This window comes from Fukomys damarensis, unplaced genomic scaffold (genome assembly GCF_012274545.1).
Source record: "Fukomys damarensis isolate Sample0158 unplaced genomic scaffold, DMR_v1.0_HiC HiC_scaffold_25, whole genome shotgun sequence".
Taxonomy (NCBI): Eukaryota; Metazoa; Chordata; class Mammalia; order Rodentia; family Bathyergidae; genus Fukomys; species Fukomys damarensis.
The window spans coordinates 26627954-26644347 of NW_022900937.1; the positions used below are offsets into that span (position 1 = coordinate 26627954).

A 16394-nucleotide genomic window follows, 5' to 3' on the forward strand; every position below is an offset into this window, starting at 1 on the left:
GGTCTGGCTTCCTCAACGCCTTACTCAGTGTGCATGGGAAGTGCTCTCACTCTTTCCAATCAGGCAGAGCTCTGAAAGGAGCCAGGGTCCCACAGGCTGCAAGAGCCAAAGCTGGCACACAGGAGGCTCTACACACGGAAATGCTCCCATTTCCCCATGGGCACTGGTGTGAGTGCATGTGCACATGCAGATCCCCATGTTCATGCATGAGCCCATGTGTCCACATGATTCCATGTGTGTCTGTGTATGAGTACATGTGTGTGCCCCAATCTATACATGTTTGAGTCTACACATATGCACATGTGTGTCCACATGTGTGCTGGGTGAGTCCAAATGTATTTATGTGTGAATCTATGGGTGAGTCAATGTATTTGCACATGTAAGTCCACACATGCACATATGAACCCACAGATGCCTGCCCCTTTGCCCATGGCCTGCACTGCTTCTCCTATGTGTTGGATGGGGAGTAATTGTGTGTGTGCATGCATGTATATGTGGGCTCACATGTAAGCTGAACAGGTGTGTGTGTGTGTGTGTGTGTAAATATATGTATGTGTGTGAATGTGGAGGGATGGTCTCTCAGCCCACTGACTTCACAGTGAAGCTTTGTTCAGTTTCCCTGGGTGTGACAGCTGACAGCTATGTCCTGCCCTGTGAACTCTCTCAGCCCTTTGGTCTGAGGTCACTTGGATGGCATGGACCAAGAAACAGGAGGCAGGAAAAGTGAATCCAAGTGTTTATGGAGATCAGGAATGCAGCTTGATGAAGCTCTGACAGAGCAGAGGGAGGTTCTGGGCAGTACAGGGTAGGTGGGGTCCTGTGTGGGCAGAGGGGAGCCTTGGAACGCCTTGTCTCTGTGTGAGGCAGTGTCTGAGATGGGATTCAAGACTGAGCATCCCTTCTTGTGGCTTCATGATGTCAGCTGTGGCTGGGCTATTTCACCTGCAGAGAGCCATGGGTCAGAAGGGCAGGCATTACCCACACCCACAGGTGCCAACCCTCCCAGGACTGCCTCAGCCCTGCCTGTGGCCAGCCCAGCCCATCCCACCATGTCCCTGGTTGAGCACTTGTCCCACTTGTCTCTGCACAGAGTGATACTAATCCCTTGCTCACCTTGATGAAGGTGACAAAGCCACTGTAAAGCAGTGTGAGGAGGAAGAGTGCCACGAAGGTGCACAGTGTGGGCCACAGGCTGCCATCCTCCTCCATCTCAGGGTAGTCGTTGCTGTTCTCGTCCCTGCTCTGGGGCAGTGGGCTGGTGGTAGCGACCAGACCTGGGGAGGAGCAGGCATAGTGAGCAGGTTCCTACCCTCTCACACTTATACATGGGGCCTGGACTTCACCTTGTGTCTCCCTAGGGTCTCTGTCTTCTTGCTTGTACTCCCCAAGCATTCTCCTGCCAGCCAACATGGGCACTAGTGAATCAGTCACCAATAGAATGGGACCAAAGACAGCCATCAGCAAGTCAAGCCAACTACCATAATGGGGTGCCAGAGGTGAGGCAGGGGCACTAGGTGGATCTAGACCCAGGAATAGGATAAACTCTTTAGGAAGGGGCTGTTGGGGTGAGGCATCCAAAGCCAAAAAGTGTAACCCTGCAGAGTGGCTGGGCAGCATTCCAACCAGAAGGAACAGGGCACTGTGAGCAGCTCCAAGTACACAAGTGGGAGAGCTGACAGCACCAGCCCAGGGGGACCTCACCCTAATGACAATGGGGGAGGTATTGGAAGATCTTAAGAAAGGCTATGTCATAACCAGGTGTGAATATAGGAAACACAGCTGGAGACTGCAATGAGGTCCAGGGTGAGGTGGGGGACTGCTGCTGTCCAGGCCCAGGGAGATGTACTTTCATCAAGCACACCCCATCCTACATGGGAAGAATTGATGGGAGTTATCACAAGCCACAGGGCTAGTGTGCTGCAGTCCTCTTTATCAGTGAGTCCCACAGAGTAAATCACTCACAGTCAACTGTGACCTGAAAATACTACAAGGAAAATTCCAGAAACAAAGAGCTCAGAAGTTACAAATTGCATCCTGTTTGAAGGTGTGGTCAACCCCACCCTCCCTAGGGTGGGACCACTGCTTTGTTCAGTCTTTTTATCTACATCACATGTCTTTAGTCAATCAGATGCCTCTCAGGTACTGGTGGACAGTCATGTTGTTGCAGTGCTTTGTGAAGAGGGATTGTCCCCAGCTGAGGATACAGAACCTGAATGGTCTGGGAACAGATGCTCCATAATGAGAGGGGGCATTGTACTTTGTTTCTGCTAGTTTCATTTCCTAGTGATTCATTCTTCTCATAATTCACAAAGATACTGCTCCATGGTGAATTGGAAATTTACAAAGGGAAACTTCCTTTGCCACAGGTAATTGGAAAAGTCTGGTGTCTCAGTCATACAATTTGCTGAGACACCATACCCAATACCCCAAATTTAAAGGAGAGGTTTATTTTGGCTCACACTTCAGTCCATGGTTTTCTGGCTCTAAGGTAGAAACATGATGGCAGAGGCACATGACAGAGGAGCTTATGCCTCAGCTTATGCCAGTGGGGAAGCACAGATTGTGAAGGGAGGAGCTGGGTAGGAAGATAAACCCTTCTATGTCCAACCCCCAGTGCACACCTCTTTTGAGAGCTCACCTGTTAACAGCAAGTCAGCTATAAACTGATTATAAGGTGAATCAATCATCTTTTCAAAGCCTAACCTATGAGTAGAGGAGGCTTTGGAGGATGTGTGATATAAAACATAACATCCCACCACTGGTCCCTAAAAGACTCATTTGCATCCCTTTATGAAAATTGCATTTAGTCCATTTCTAAGAGTTGTCAAAGTCCTAACAGCTCCAGAATTGTTGAAAAGGCCAAGTCAAAAGTCTCCTCTGAGACTAGAGGCAAATTCTCATCTGTAAGCTCCTGTGAAAATCAAAAGAAACTTAAACACTGCCAACATACAATGGCACAGGGTAAAACTTCCCATTCCAAAGGGTGGAAAAGGGTTTTAGAAAGCAATGGAACAAAAGTAAGACTGAAATCCCACATGGAAAACATTCAACCCTGTAGCTAGCTCCATGTCCCACACCTAGGGCTAGCTGTGGTGAGATGAGAATGTCAAACTGCTTGGCTGGCCCTGCTTATCCCACTTAGGTAGTCTCTAGCCTACTGTGTTGTCAGTGGTTGCATCCTTCATGGCTTCTGTCTTGGCATGGCTTTGCTCACACCTTGTGGCTTTCCTGACTCCTCTAGTTTCCTGAGATCTCCACTGTGCTTTCAGCTTTACTCATAACTTCATACACTTCCCACACAGGGGCACACTACCTGGACTTCTTCTGAAATCTGTGGGAAGCCTCCTTGATGCTACAACTTTTGCATTTTTCATGCCTGTAAAATCAGTAGTAGGTGGATGATGCCAAGGTCTGTTTCCAACTTGATTAGTAGCCAAACCCCCTTCAAATGGGGCTGCAAAGGCCTCTGAGTAGCTGGATGGCTGATCACTGTGAAGTGAATCCTGGTGATAAACTGCCAATGGAGATCTTGTTCCCAATTTTCGAGGTAGCCCTTCCTAAGTACAGTGCCCTGGGGGCTTTTGTCTCAAAGCAAAATCTTTTACTTTTGCAATTTTGAGCCTTCCAAGGGTGGAGACTTGCTGGTTCTCAGATGCCCTCAAGCAAAATATATGTCTTCTTTTTAATGCTAATGTTATCAGCAAGGAATCTCTCTTCTGCTCCAAATTTTAGGCCCCAACTTTACAGGAGATTCAATTATTCAAGCTGTGCTCTTTGCTCTTGATTCTCAATGTGGAGCTGACTAAAAGCCCTAAAGTACTCATGCCATAGCTTCAACATTGGGCTGTCTTGAAATTCCCTCTGCCAGATTGATTGGTCCATCATTCATGATTTCAATTTCATGTAAAGTCTCTGGCACATCAATGGCACAGGGAAAAGAAAACATAGAAAAATTTTCTGTCAGAGCATAACACTCATGGCCTGGAGGCTGACTGCTAATGGAGTTCTTGCTTCAAACTGAAATCTAATCCTGGTCTTTTCTGTCTGTTTAGAATCTTCCAACAGAATCAGCTCACTGAATTCTAGGGCTGCTTCTCCAGTCAGTATCTCCAAACCTTTCTAAATGACTGCAAACTAGTTCCAAAGGTTTATGAACCACATGATCAAGTATTGTTATAGCAATGAGCCCCCTTCTCTGGTACCAAACTCTGTCTTACTCACAATAACTGACATCCATAATTTAAAGGACAAGAGGCTTATTTTCACTCACCTTTCAGTCTGTAGTTTTATGGCTCTAAGGCAGAAATAACATGGCAGAGGAACATGGCAGAAGAGAATCTGTGTGGCAAGGAGTCAGAGAGGGTGAAAGGAGGAGTGATACAGGGAGATAGACTCTTCTGGGTCATGACTTCAGTGACTGCCTCTTCTGACCATACCCCCACCTCCTAACAACAAGTCAGCTCTAAGACTCCATGATCAAATCATCTTCCAAAAGCATTGGGGGGACATCTGGATATGAACCATACCACTTCGGGTAAGGGGGCAATGGTTCAACACTAGGTAGACCATGGCGCACAGATGCTGCTGAGCACAGGCACAAGGAATGGCCAGGAGAAATTTGGAGCTTCCATCAATGCTGGAAGTTCTCAGTGTTGGATGTGAAACACCACAGAAGACACTGGTGAGGACAGGAGTGCCCTCCAGCACAGAAGCTCTCACTTGGCTCCTGAGTGAGGAACATGTGCTCTGGTTGACATGCTCAAAGCCTGGTTCTCCTCATGAGAGGGATCTGTGACAGGCTCTGGCTGGGGTGGAACAATTGCTGTTTTCAGTCCTCATACCTGGTTCCACTTTTCTTCCAACTCTATTCTCATCACTGTCACAAAGGATATTTTCCTGTTTGTTGAATGTCAATGATTGCTGACTGCATGCTGGCCACTGCACAGATGGCTGGCAGAGCTATGGGAGGTGTACAGGGCTGCACTTCCCACCTCTGGGCTTTCTACTCCTCCAGTAAGGAAGGAGATCTTTTCACTGAAGCAGGAGTGAGATGAGCTGGGTGGAGCAGCATGTAGGCTACTGGCTCTGAACATTTTGGGATGGATCAGGACTACTATTTGGAAGGGCTTTGGGCTTTGGCAAAATTGGAGCTCTGCAGCATCCTGGCTTGGCCTCAGCTCATAGAGGACCCAGGGAGAACTGATGGGGTGAGGAGTTGGCATTTGCAACTATTCTGGGTTCCTTCTGAGACAGGCGATGCCTACATGAAGGCTTGGTGGTTCCTTCATGTCCCCTTCCTCTGGCAGAGGGCCCTCTTCTCTGCCTATATCAAGGAGGGACAGGGCAGCTGTCGTCGTTTCTTACCCAGGAGCTCAGGTCAGCTGATCCTCTCTAAATTCTCAGCGCTACTGTGGCTTTAAATACAATCATGATTTTAAAAGTTTATTTGATGCTTTTCTTTTTTCATGCCATGAGCACCTGTCTTTCACTACTTTCCCTGGGTCCTTACTGGAAATATAGAGCATTTGTGTTTTAAGAACTTGCCAGGCCACAGAGGTCAAGACAGGGTGCAGGGGGCAAAGCTGGTCTCTGAGAGACCAGAGGGCTATTGTAATCATCCACACAAAGGACCAGGCATGGCTGGTGCAGAGAGACAGGAGGATTCATGGTGCTCCAGACTTGCAGGGAGACTGATGGGACTTGGGCAGATGTGGTTGTTCCTCAAGGTGGGAGCATGGTGCCAAGGGCCAAGATGCAGGGCCAGGGGGCAGGAAGGGACTTGTAAAGTTATTTCCTAATAACGATGATGGCCATGATGCCCTGCTTCAGAGGCCTATTTCCCCATTTTTCCTGAGTGCTTTGGTTTTGGAGAAAGAGACTCATTCCTGACTGACTCTGGGACAAGAAGGACTGACCTACGGAGGTCTTGATAGAGGTCCAGAGAAAGGAGATCAAGAGCCCAGGATCCACTGAGGAAGCAGGTAGAGCCTTGGGGAAGCTTCACAAATGTGAAGAGGAAGCCTCACCAGCCATGATGCAGGGCAGTGTGCTTCAGGGTGGCTGAGGCTGTCACACGAGGGAAGCAGTTCCTCTGCCTTCCTGAGCCTCTACAACTTGCTGATGGGTTATGGTGGGAGTGCCACTTTCTCACTGCCAGAACACTTTGGTTCCAGGGACCATGGGGCAGGCAGGCCCTTGGAAACTGGCAGGCAGTGTACATAGAGGATCTGACCTGTGCTTGCTGTAGATCCTCCCTGCCCAAAGTGTAGCCCTAGGAGGCTAATGCACCTGGCCAGGCTGGAGTCCACACGAAGACAGATCCACCTCACAAAGATACTGGCTGGTGTGGTCTGGTGAACAGATGTGGCAATGCTGGCATCAGGAGTACACCCCTCACCACTGGTTCACATACCTCACACTGTGACAGTGGCCCGTGGATGGAATACCCCTGACCTGATCCATGCTGTCTGCTCCAGCTCCTTTAGTGCTCATGCCACCTGGGAAGTGCAGTGGGGTCCCCAGCAGATGACAGAAATAAGCAAGGCCCAGGAGCCTGCCCCAGGTCCAAAGGCAGAACAGGAGATAGCATCCTCCAAGGAAGCCTGGGCAGGGGCTGGGTCTCTCCACACACTGGAGGACATATTTATGCTCAAGTGTCCCTGCTGTGCACCTGAACATACATGTATACAGTCCTCAGTACTGGAACCTGGGGCCCAGGAACTTGGCAACCCAGGGGCAGGAGGGTCAAATAGCCTTCAGATCCCTTGGTCTGGCCAGTGAATGGGGTAGGGTCACCTGTTACATCCAGGATGGCTAGCTCACTGGAGACCAGGTTAATGTGGAACTGACAGCAAGGTGCTCTCAGCAAAATCCTTTCAGTTTAGTGAAGAGAGGGTCAGGCAGGAGGCCATATCTATGGGGAGGAGTGGGCAGGCGCACAGTGGGAGGAAGCAACAGCGCTGAGCCAATGAAGGGCAGGTGACATGGTTCTGGCCCCAGCTGGGTGGGCAGGACTTGGGGATGGAGCATCAAGCATTCCTCTAATGCATAGAGGGGTGAGGATGGAGGAACCTGCACTATGGGGCACCTAGAGATGGGGATGGGGCCATTGCTCATGGCTGCTGCCACAGAAGGCCCACATAGGCAAAGTGTGGGTCAGGCTCTGTTCTCTGTGGTCTCCTAAGGCTACCTCACAAGCCACTGTGGGACAGGCATGGGGTTCAGGGCTGCAGCAGGTGTTGAAGACCTGGGCCCAGTGCAGCTAGGCACAGGTGCCTCCCCAGGGAATTCTGGGCTGGATCCAGTCTCCAGTTCACCGCAGGGTGCCCTCCTATGCTCCTTGACTGAGTCTGGGCACAGGTACCACAAATGTCAGGTGATCACCTCTGCCCCAGGTTCAGGCTTTGGCAGGCAGAGAAGAGGCCAGCTGGGCAGCAAGGACCCTACACAGCAAGTACTCCCGACACTGGGGCCTCTACTCTGGCCCCTGAGCAGCACATGATCAGGGCCAGCCTGAACACATGGATCTGAATTTTCAGCTGCTATAAAGCCAGGCTCCTCTGCTGGGGGTCTCTGGAGACCCTTCTGGTTTCTGAAGGTGCTGGCTTTGCTCCTGGACTTTGAGACCCCCTGGGGAGCACAGGTATGTGGAGGGGCCACATCCACCTTCATCCCTGTAGATGCACCTGCCTGGTATCCAGCAGTGGCCACCCTTTGTGAGCCATCCAATGTGACACCCACCTCCACTCTGCCTTGGCAAGGCTAGCCCAGCAGGGTTGGGGCAGGGCAGGTGAAGCCAGTGCTCACCCCAGACTTGGAGAGAAGGGTGCTGGGGTGGGATGTGGAGCCAGGAGTGCTGCAGCAGCTCCCCCGTCCAAGATGAAGGTGGGGCCCCTTAATCCTGCCCCTAGCAACAAGCTGGCCAGCTATCTACTGGCTGTGACTCACCACCAGTGTCCAGGCTCCTGTTGGCACTGAGCACTGTCCGGGAGGCCTCGTGTCCTACCACACATGTGTAGGCAGCCATCAGGGGGCTGGAGGTGGCTGGGATGTGCAGAATGCTCCAGGTCTGGAAGATGGCATTGCCCTCCTTGGGAGTGGAGTGGGCTGTGGCAAACCGGGAGCGGTCCACTTCCTGCTGGCCCTCCAGCCATATGAGGAGGATGTCAGGAGGTGAGAAGCCAGAAACCTCACACAGAAACCATGTGGCCGCCTTAGGAGAGGAGGGTGTATCCAGGAGGCTGACAGAAAGGTTGCTGGGTGCCTTGGCCACTGTGAGGGAGGTGGAAGAAGCTCGTCATGCTCTGAGCAGGAGGCACCGAGGGAAAAGCCAGGACAGTGGGCCTCCCCATTTCCTTGAATGCAGAATTGGCATATGTACTGCTGGGGCGCCAGTAGCTGGGGTGGGATCCAGAGTGGAATTGGATGGGCTACCAGGTGGAATGTGGGGTGGAGCTGGGGTGGGTAATGGGGTAGACATGAGACAAGCTGTGGGGTGGGCGGGGTCCTGGGCAGCCCTGTCCCCAGGCCTGGGAGCTGCCTCACCTTCTTCCCGCTGTGCTGTCATCTCCTTGGGGGACTCAAGGCCTGGGTGGCTGAGCGTGCAGGTGACAGGTGTCCCATGGTCCCATGTGGTCCTGGGTAGGCCCAGACGGCTGCTCAGTGTTTCGGAGCCATTGAGAAATTGTTTCCTCTCTGTGCTGCTATTGACAGCTTCCCTGTCCACCATCCAGGACAGCTTGGCTTCCTGAAGGTCATGTCCCACCACCAGGCAGGTAAAGGTGGCCTCCTTTTGGAACCACAGGCCCTCCAGGCTAGGGTGAAGCAGGTAGATGGCAGGAAGGTATGTGTGGCTGGGACATTCTGCAAAAAGATGGTGTGGGGAAAAGGACCTATTCACTTGGCCTAGGAATGGCCTCAAGGGGAGCTGGGGTTGTCTTTGCCTCACAGGCTCTGGGGATTGATGTGCAAAGGCCCATGCTGTGGACAGAAGTTTTCTAGTTACTGTCCAACCCATACTCCCTGAGCCAACCTGGGCCTGGTACTTCTTGTGCTCTGTCTCAGTTGGGCAGGGACTCACAGCAGGACAAGTCTTCTTGGTGTCCCTTGCCCTGTACCCTTTCCCTACTCTGTGTCCTTTGTGGCTGACCAGTCTGCTGGGCTCCCACTCTCCCAGCTGCTGGTTGGTGTTGGTGGGGGTGAGGCCTATGTATGCTCCTTCTGGCTCCTGTTATCCCAGGGCACAAGTGCATAGGCTGGGGCCTCCTCGAGGGTTAAGGCATGTTGACCTCTTCCAAGGAGCTCTTGGACGCTCCCCTAGCCTGCTGAGGTGAGTGTATCCAACTTCCTGTGCTAGGTGTTCACTACCTCAGCATTGATGAACCCTACTTTAGCATGATCTCCTCAGCTCCCTGACAGTGTGTGGCTTCTGGTGGGGCCTCTGACTGGCCACTTGGAGGCTCCTAGAAGTCATGGGTTTCTAAGTGTTCAAGAACATCCCTATAACTAACAAGCACCTCCATAGTTCAGAGTACAGTCAATGAGTTATTGGTCCATGGATTTGCAATAGATCAGGATCAGCCAAAAACCAGGGGTCTCTGGCTCTTCTTCTTTTTCCTCCTTCTTTTCTTTGCCTCCTCCTCTTTATTAATATTTTTGATCAACAAACTTGTATATACTTAGCATGTATAGCAGGTTGTTTTAAAATATGTGTGCAGTGTGGGATGGCTGACTTGAGCTAATTAACATATACATCATCACCTCACATACTTATTTTTGTAGTGAGAACACAGGAAATGTACTCTTCCAGCGATTTTTCCAGAGTACAAGATGTTGCTAGTAGTTAGTTATAGGATGCATTCCTCCTGTCTGATTGAAATTCTGTGTTCTTTGACAAATATTCCCCCTAGCCTCCTACCAACCACACTCTACTCTGCGATGAGCTCAACGTTTATGTTCTAAATCCAAGTAGATTGCGTGGTGTTTGCCTTTTCTTCATTGGCAGCTTATTTCCCCAAACATAACATCCTTCAGCTTCATCCATGTACAAATGACAGGATTTCCTTCTTTTCCTAATGGATGAGCTGCATGGCCAGTGTATCTGTCCCACATTTCCTTGTCTGCTCATCCACCAATGGGCACTGTGTTGTTCCCATGTCTTGGCTCTTGGGAGCAGGGCTGTGGTGCCCGTCAGTGTGCAGGTGTCCCTTTGACACAGAATTCATTTCCTTTAGGTTTATCCTCAAAAGTGGGCTTGCTGCATTATATGATAGCTTTATTTTTAATTTTCAGAGGAGACCCCTCTGTTTTCCTTAATGACTAGGGTAACTTACATTCCTGCCAACAATGTGTGGGGCTCCCTCTCTGTACCCCCTATGCCATTTATCATTTTGCTTTGATAGCAGCCACTCTAAGTGGAGTCAGGAGATGGCTCATGGTTTTATTTCACATGTCTCTGATGACTAGTGCTGTTGAACAGATTTTCATATATTGCTCAGCCATATATATATATATTGTGTTTGGAAACATGCTGCTTAGAGCTTTTGCTGTTTTTTCAGTTCTTCATTCAGTTGTATTAAAATTAAAGAATAGAAGCATTTGCCTGCTTTTTAAATCAATTGTACACCTTGCCACTATTTCTCCAAATCCTCAGTTGTCTCTTTACCTTGTCATTAATTTAACTGTGCAGAAGTTTTCCTACTCGAGAGCTTTCTTCTTTCACGCAAGACTTTACCATCATAAACTTCCCTCTCAGCACAACTTTTGCTGTGTTTTATAGGCTTCAAGTATGTTGAATTTTCAGTCTGTTTGCCTTAAGAAATTTTAAATTTTTCTTTTAATTTCTTCTTTTGCCCATTGCTTATTCGGGAGCCTGTGGTTTAATTTCCAAGTATTTGGAAAGTTTCTGATGTTCTTCCCATTATTGATTTCTACTTTTACACTGCTTTGGTCAGAAATGATCCCTTATATGATCTCTGTCTCTTTTTATGTTTTCTGCAGCCCAACATGTGATCAGTCACACAATGTTCCATGAGCTGTGAGAAGAGTGTATCTTCTGCAGGAGTTGGACAAAATGTCCTGTAAATGTCTGTTAAATCTACTGATCTGGGTGCAGTTGGATTCTGTTTCTTCATTTTCATCTGGATGGTGGGTGGATGCTGAAAGTGGGGTGTTGAAGCCCCTAATATATTGCAGTCTATCTCTGACTTTAGACCTAGCAGTGTCTGCTGTATGCATTTGGGTGTGTGAATATCTGCAAGTATTATACTCATTGCTGGCTAGATCCTGCTATCACTATGTAGTTAACTTCTTCTTATTTTTGCAGTTTTTGATTTAAAGTCTGTTTTAATGTAAGTATAGCTGCTTCTACTTGCTCTGGTTTCTGTTTGCATGGAGTGTCCATCTCCATTCCTGTGTCCCAGCCTATGTGTCCTCCAGGTGATAAGAATGGTCAGACCTTGCTTTCTTTATCCATTCAAGTCACTCTACATCTTCTAACTGGAGAGATTAATTCCACTTATTGTAAAGATTTTGATGGATAAGCAAGGACTTGCTTCTGCCATTTTGTTAATAGTTTTCTGGTTGTTCTGTGACTCATTTGTTCCTCTCTTCTCTTGTTTGTCTGAGGGGTTTGAGGCTTTCTATGGAGCTGAACTTATTTCCTGTGTAATTGTAGATCTGCTGCTACAGGTTTGCAGTTCCCATGGGGCTCCAAGGGAGAAACTTGCAGCTATAGAGACTATTGTAAGCTGATACAATTCAACTGTAGCCTGTCTTAGTCACTTTCTCATTGCTATGACACAATGCCCGACAGCCACAGATTAAAGGAGGAGAGGTTTATTCCTGCTCATGATCTGTTGAGGTTTCAGTAGTCCATAGTCAGCTGGATCCAAGGCAGAGTTACTTGGTGGCATGAGGCAGAGAGGAATCAGGGAGGAGGAAAGGGTACAGATTCTTCCAGGCTATCTCCCCTTGTGACCCACTCCTCCAACCAGGTTTCTCCTTCCAATGTCACATTTAGCTGTAATCTCTTCTGTGGAATAATCCATTGATGAGTATCGCACATCTACAATCCAGTCTCCTTCTTAAAGCCCATCTAAGAGGGCATGAGGATCTAGGGGGACATCTAGATGTAAACCATCACAGTCATACAAATATGCTAGAATTTTGTCTCCCCCTTAACAATTTACATTTTTGTTGCCTTAAATTATACACATACATATCATGTGCTCCCTAATGATTAATTGTAACTGTAGTTATTTTTGCCCATTGGGACTTTTAACCTTCATTGTAGTGGTCTGAGGATTTATATAGCATCATACTGATTTGTTGCGAAGGTAACTGTAAGTCTTCCTTTACCAGGGTGTTCCACACTTTCATGTGTTTTCCTATGAAGTTGTCTCCTGGTGGCGACACATCATTGTAGCCTCTGTGTGTGATGGGAGGACTCTGATCCTCCTTCACTTCTGAAGATAACTCAGCTGGGCATAGTATTCTTGACTACTGAGCTTTTTTCTTGCAGCACTTTGACTATATCACCCCACAGCCTGCACGGTCTGTATTGAGAAACTCCTGACAGTCTGATGGTTCTCTCATAAGAGATGATGACTATTCTCTTGCTCCTGTTAAAATCCTTTGTCTTTGCTTTTAACAGTTTGGCTATAGTACAGCTTGAAGAGGACTTTTTGGGGGTTGAGTTCATTGGAGAACCTTTAAGCTTCCTGTATTCGATGTTCTTATTGCTCCCAAGACTTGGGAGGGTTCAAGTTATTATTTCATAAAATATGTGTTCTGTGACTTCCTCATCTGGAATTCCCACAATTCCCTTTCTGGAATCCCCACAATGAATTTATTCACTTAATGATGTCCCATAGTCCTGTAGGCTTCCTTATTCTTTTTTAAAAAATGCTTTCCCCGTTAAATTTATTGGTACATTTAAAGTAAACAATAGTTACATTTATCATTGGGATATTGTACCTTTACATGATATGTCTTGGTTCTTATTTTTTCTCCATACCCCTGCTCTCCCTTCACCCCCTTCACCCTTCCCTATTTACAAAAACTTTGTTTACATTTTCCTTTTTTTCACAGTTTTTCTTTTCCCTTATTTCCTTTCCCCTCCCTGTCCCACTTTCCCATTAGCCTTTTTCTTCCTATTTCAAACTATCAGTTATACCATTTGAATCTTATTTACATTTTTAGGCTTTCACACCAGAGGAACTATTTGGTATTTACTCAAGTGTGTTCTGTTTTTCATTTATTTTTTTCCCCTCTGATAGTGTTATTTCAAAAGATCTATTTTTAAATTCAGAAATTCTTTGTACTACTTGATCTAATCATTTTTTAAAATTCCATTCACTGAGTTCTCCAACTCTGAGATTTCTGTTTGGTTGTTTAAAGAATGTTGAATTTCTCATTCAAATCAGAAATTGTTTTTTCTGATAACTGTTTGCTGGTAATCTCTTATATCTTACTGAGTTTCCTCAAAGTTATGTTTTATTTTCCTTTTTGGGCATTTCATAGTTTTTTTTCCCCCCTGGAAGTCTACTGTTAGAAAATTATTGTATTTGTTTAGAGGTTTATATTTCCTTTATTTTTGTTTTTCTTTGGTTGTTGTTATTGTTGTTACTTCATTGACATTTGTGTGTATGATATAGCATCTTCCAATTTACAGGGTGGTTTTTGTAGGGAAGACGATTCCTGTGGGTGGGTCCTTGGAGTCGGTGGGCTAGGGTGCATGGCTTCAACCTTGGAGAATGTGGGAGGACCTTCTGTGGGTGCCTGGAAGCCTGGTGTGCACAGCGTGCCTTGGAGAGGTGGGACCAGTGTCCCTCCCTCATCCTGGGTGAGACCTAAGGTCAGATGTACCACCACAGAAAGCACCCAGAGGAAGCAGAGTAAGGTCTGACCAGATGGGAGGGGGTGTGCAGGGAGGGACTGCTCACCTGTGTTCCTGGTGATGGTGGTGTCCCTAGTGGTGGTGGTGGTGGTGGTAGTGGTGGTGGTGGTATCTCTGGTGGCCTGAGTGGAGCCCCTCTCTGCTCTAGGAAGTGTGAAGGGCCCCAGGGAGTTCTGAGCAGTCCAGGAATCTGGAACCAGAGGACCAGTGGGCAGGTGAGGGAGAGAAAACAGAGTGGACAGGGTGACAGGGGATAGCCAGGCTGAGGACAGAAGGTCCCTGCATGGAGAGGGCTGCGTCTGTGCTGAGCCAGTGGCCTCTTGCATACTGCGAGGATCTGGGGGGACAATGTCAGCTGGTCTCTGAGGGGACAGAGGACAGTAAAGTGTGGGGTGTTGGTGCAGGGAAGGGCTGGAGCTGGCCCCTATCCATGGACCACCCTGGGGAAGGTGTGGGACCTCCTGTGGGTCTTTGTGGGGTCCCGGGCCACATACCTGGTTGCTGGAATGTCTTCTTCGAGCTCCACTTGTCTGGAGAGGTGCTGCATTCGTGGGGGCCAAGATTCAACTCAGCCATCGGAAAGGAGAGCTGGCTGCTCACGGTGTAAACTCCGCCATTCTGGACAGTGGGGAAGGTCTGCTGGGACTTCGTCCTTGCCCCTGAGTGCCAAGTGACCTGTATGTTTGCACCATACCCAGACGCTAAGCAGACTAGGTATACGCGGTCATTTTCCCCTGGTGGTCTGCATGTCGAAGTGATGAATATGTGCAGATCCTGTTGGGTGGCTGTAAGACAGACAGTGGGTGCTGAGAATGCTAGGCTGTGGGTGGGAGAAGTCCCATCCTCTCCCAGGACTGGACCCAGGTGCTCCTTGACCCTGGGCTGTCCCTACTGGACACAATGCTGGTCCCCTGGGGTTTCTCAGGCAGAGTCTGAAGTTCAGAGAAGTGGGTTGGCTGTGGGCTGCAGGTCTCAGCCTAGTCCCTAATGGCTTTGCCTCATTCACCTTGCCCTGGTTCCACACATGGCTTACCCAGGGACAGTCGCTGCTCTCTGAGGCTGCACTTCTGTGTCTAGCCAGGAGCAGACCAGCAGCTGTTCTGTGGCCCCCAGGCCTCCCGCCTCTCACTTTTCCACACTTGCAGTGCTGCTGCCCTCTGGACATCTCCTGCCTGGGTTCTACAGCAGGGCCTTGGCCTTGTTGTCCTCAGCTGCCTCTGGTTCAGAGGGGCCCCGATTCTCTCCCAAACCTCTCTCAACCTCACTGGGCTGTTCTTTACTGCCCAGAGGTTCTGGGCTTTGAATCCTCTGACCCCTCTCCCAGGCACTGCTGAAGGATATGGCAGGGCTGCTGTTGTGGGACAGATCACAGCTCCTAGAATTCAGGGGCACAGTCATTCCCAAGACCTCAGAGTGCAGCAGTGCTGGGTACATTATGTCCAATAATAAACACTAGGATAAGGTCACACTGGATTGGGATAGGTGTTTGACCCAATAGCACTGTGTTTCCTTGTGGAAGGGTGATGGGGACAGGGACATGCATGTGGGGACAATGTTGGGACAAAGAGGCAGTGAGCAGCACTGCTACACTGAGCCAAAAAACAGCAGAACAAGGCCCCCCAGAGTTCTCCCTGTGGCAGAGGAGACCTAGCTCACAAAGCCTGGTATGAGACTCCTGGGCTTCAGACGGGAAAGTAGATCTCTTAGACACAGCTCAGGTCTCTGCCCAGTCCCTGAACCCTTAGAAAACTAGAGCAGATTTTTTTTTTTATCAGAAGTAGAGTGATGGAAGAGAATGTGGAATTGGGTGGTAGCCCTGGATGACCCAGTAATGCTGCCCAGGGTGGTGTGGCCCAGCCTGACCTGGCTTACAGAACTGATCCTCACCAAGGTGCCATCTAAATGCTTCCGGCATGACTCCGTCAGGGGCCATGGTGTCTCCCAACTCCTGTCAGTCTCTTCTCTTCTCCCACTGCCTCCTCTTCCCAGCTGACCTACACCAGCCAGGACCCACACAGCCTCTGGGCTGCCTCCAGCTGCGTATACTTGGCCAGAAGCCCAGTATGGCTCCCACTGCGTCTCTGCAGGCTCCTATCTGGAGGAAACCTGGCCTCAAGACACAGCCCCCAACTTAGGGTTTCAGTTTCCACTCTTGCTCCAGATCCAGCAGGCACTGCCCTGCCGCGATAACATAGCCTTTCTCCTGTCCTGTGCCATCCCCACCAAATGTCCTCCTTACAGGCATCATGAAGTCAGGTGGTGGTTCCAACCCCATCCATGGGTTACACCTTCAACCCAGGTAGGAGGTAGGAGGAAGGGGAGTTCTGTGAGAGGATTGGGCAGGATGGGATGGTGCCTTAGCAGGGTAGTCCACAGAGCCCTGACCCCTTCCTTCCACAAGAATAGGCCAGAAGGAACCGATCAGAAGCCAGGACACCCCTTCAGGCAGAGATCTGCTGGCCAGCCTGGACCTCAAGTGAGATCTACAAGCCATGAG

At 49.0% G+C, this 16394-nt stretch overlaps 2 gene segments (V, D, J or C); both read right to left on the minus strand.

The window, feature by feature from the left end:
- LOC104859009 overlaps window positions 1-16394 on the minus strand; it is a 71756-nt gene that overhangs the window by 43627 nt on the left and 11735 nt on the right.
- Window positions 756-15812, minus strand: LOC117283348. The segment is given in 7 exon segments: window positions 756-942; window positions 1114-1274; window positions 7948-8271; window positions 8545-8862; window positions 13944-14087; window positions 14392-14682; window positions 15785-15812. Coding segments are annotated over 7 exon segments (1275 nt in total).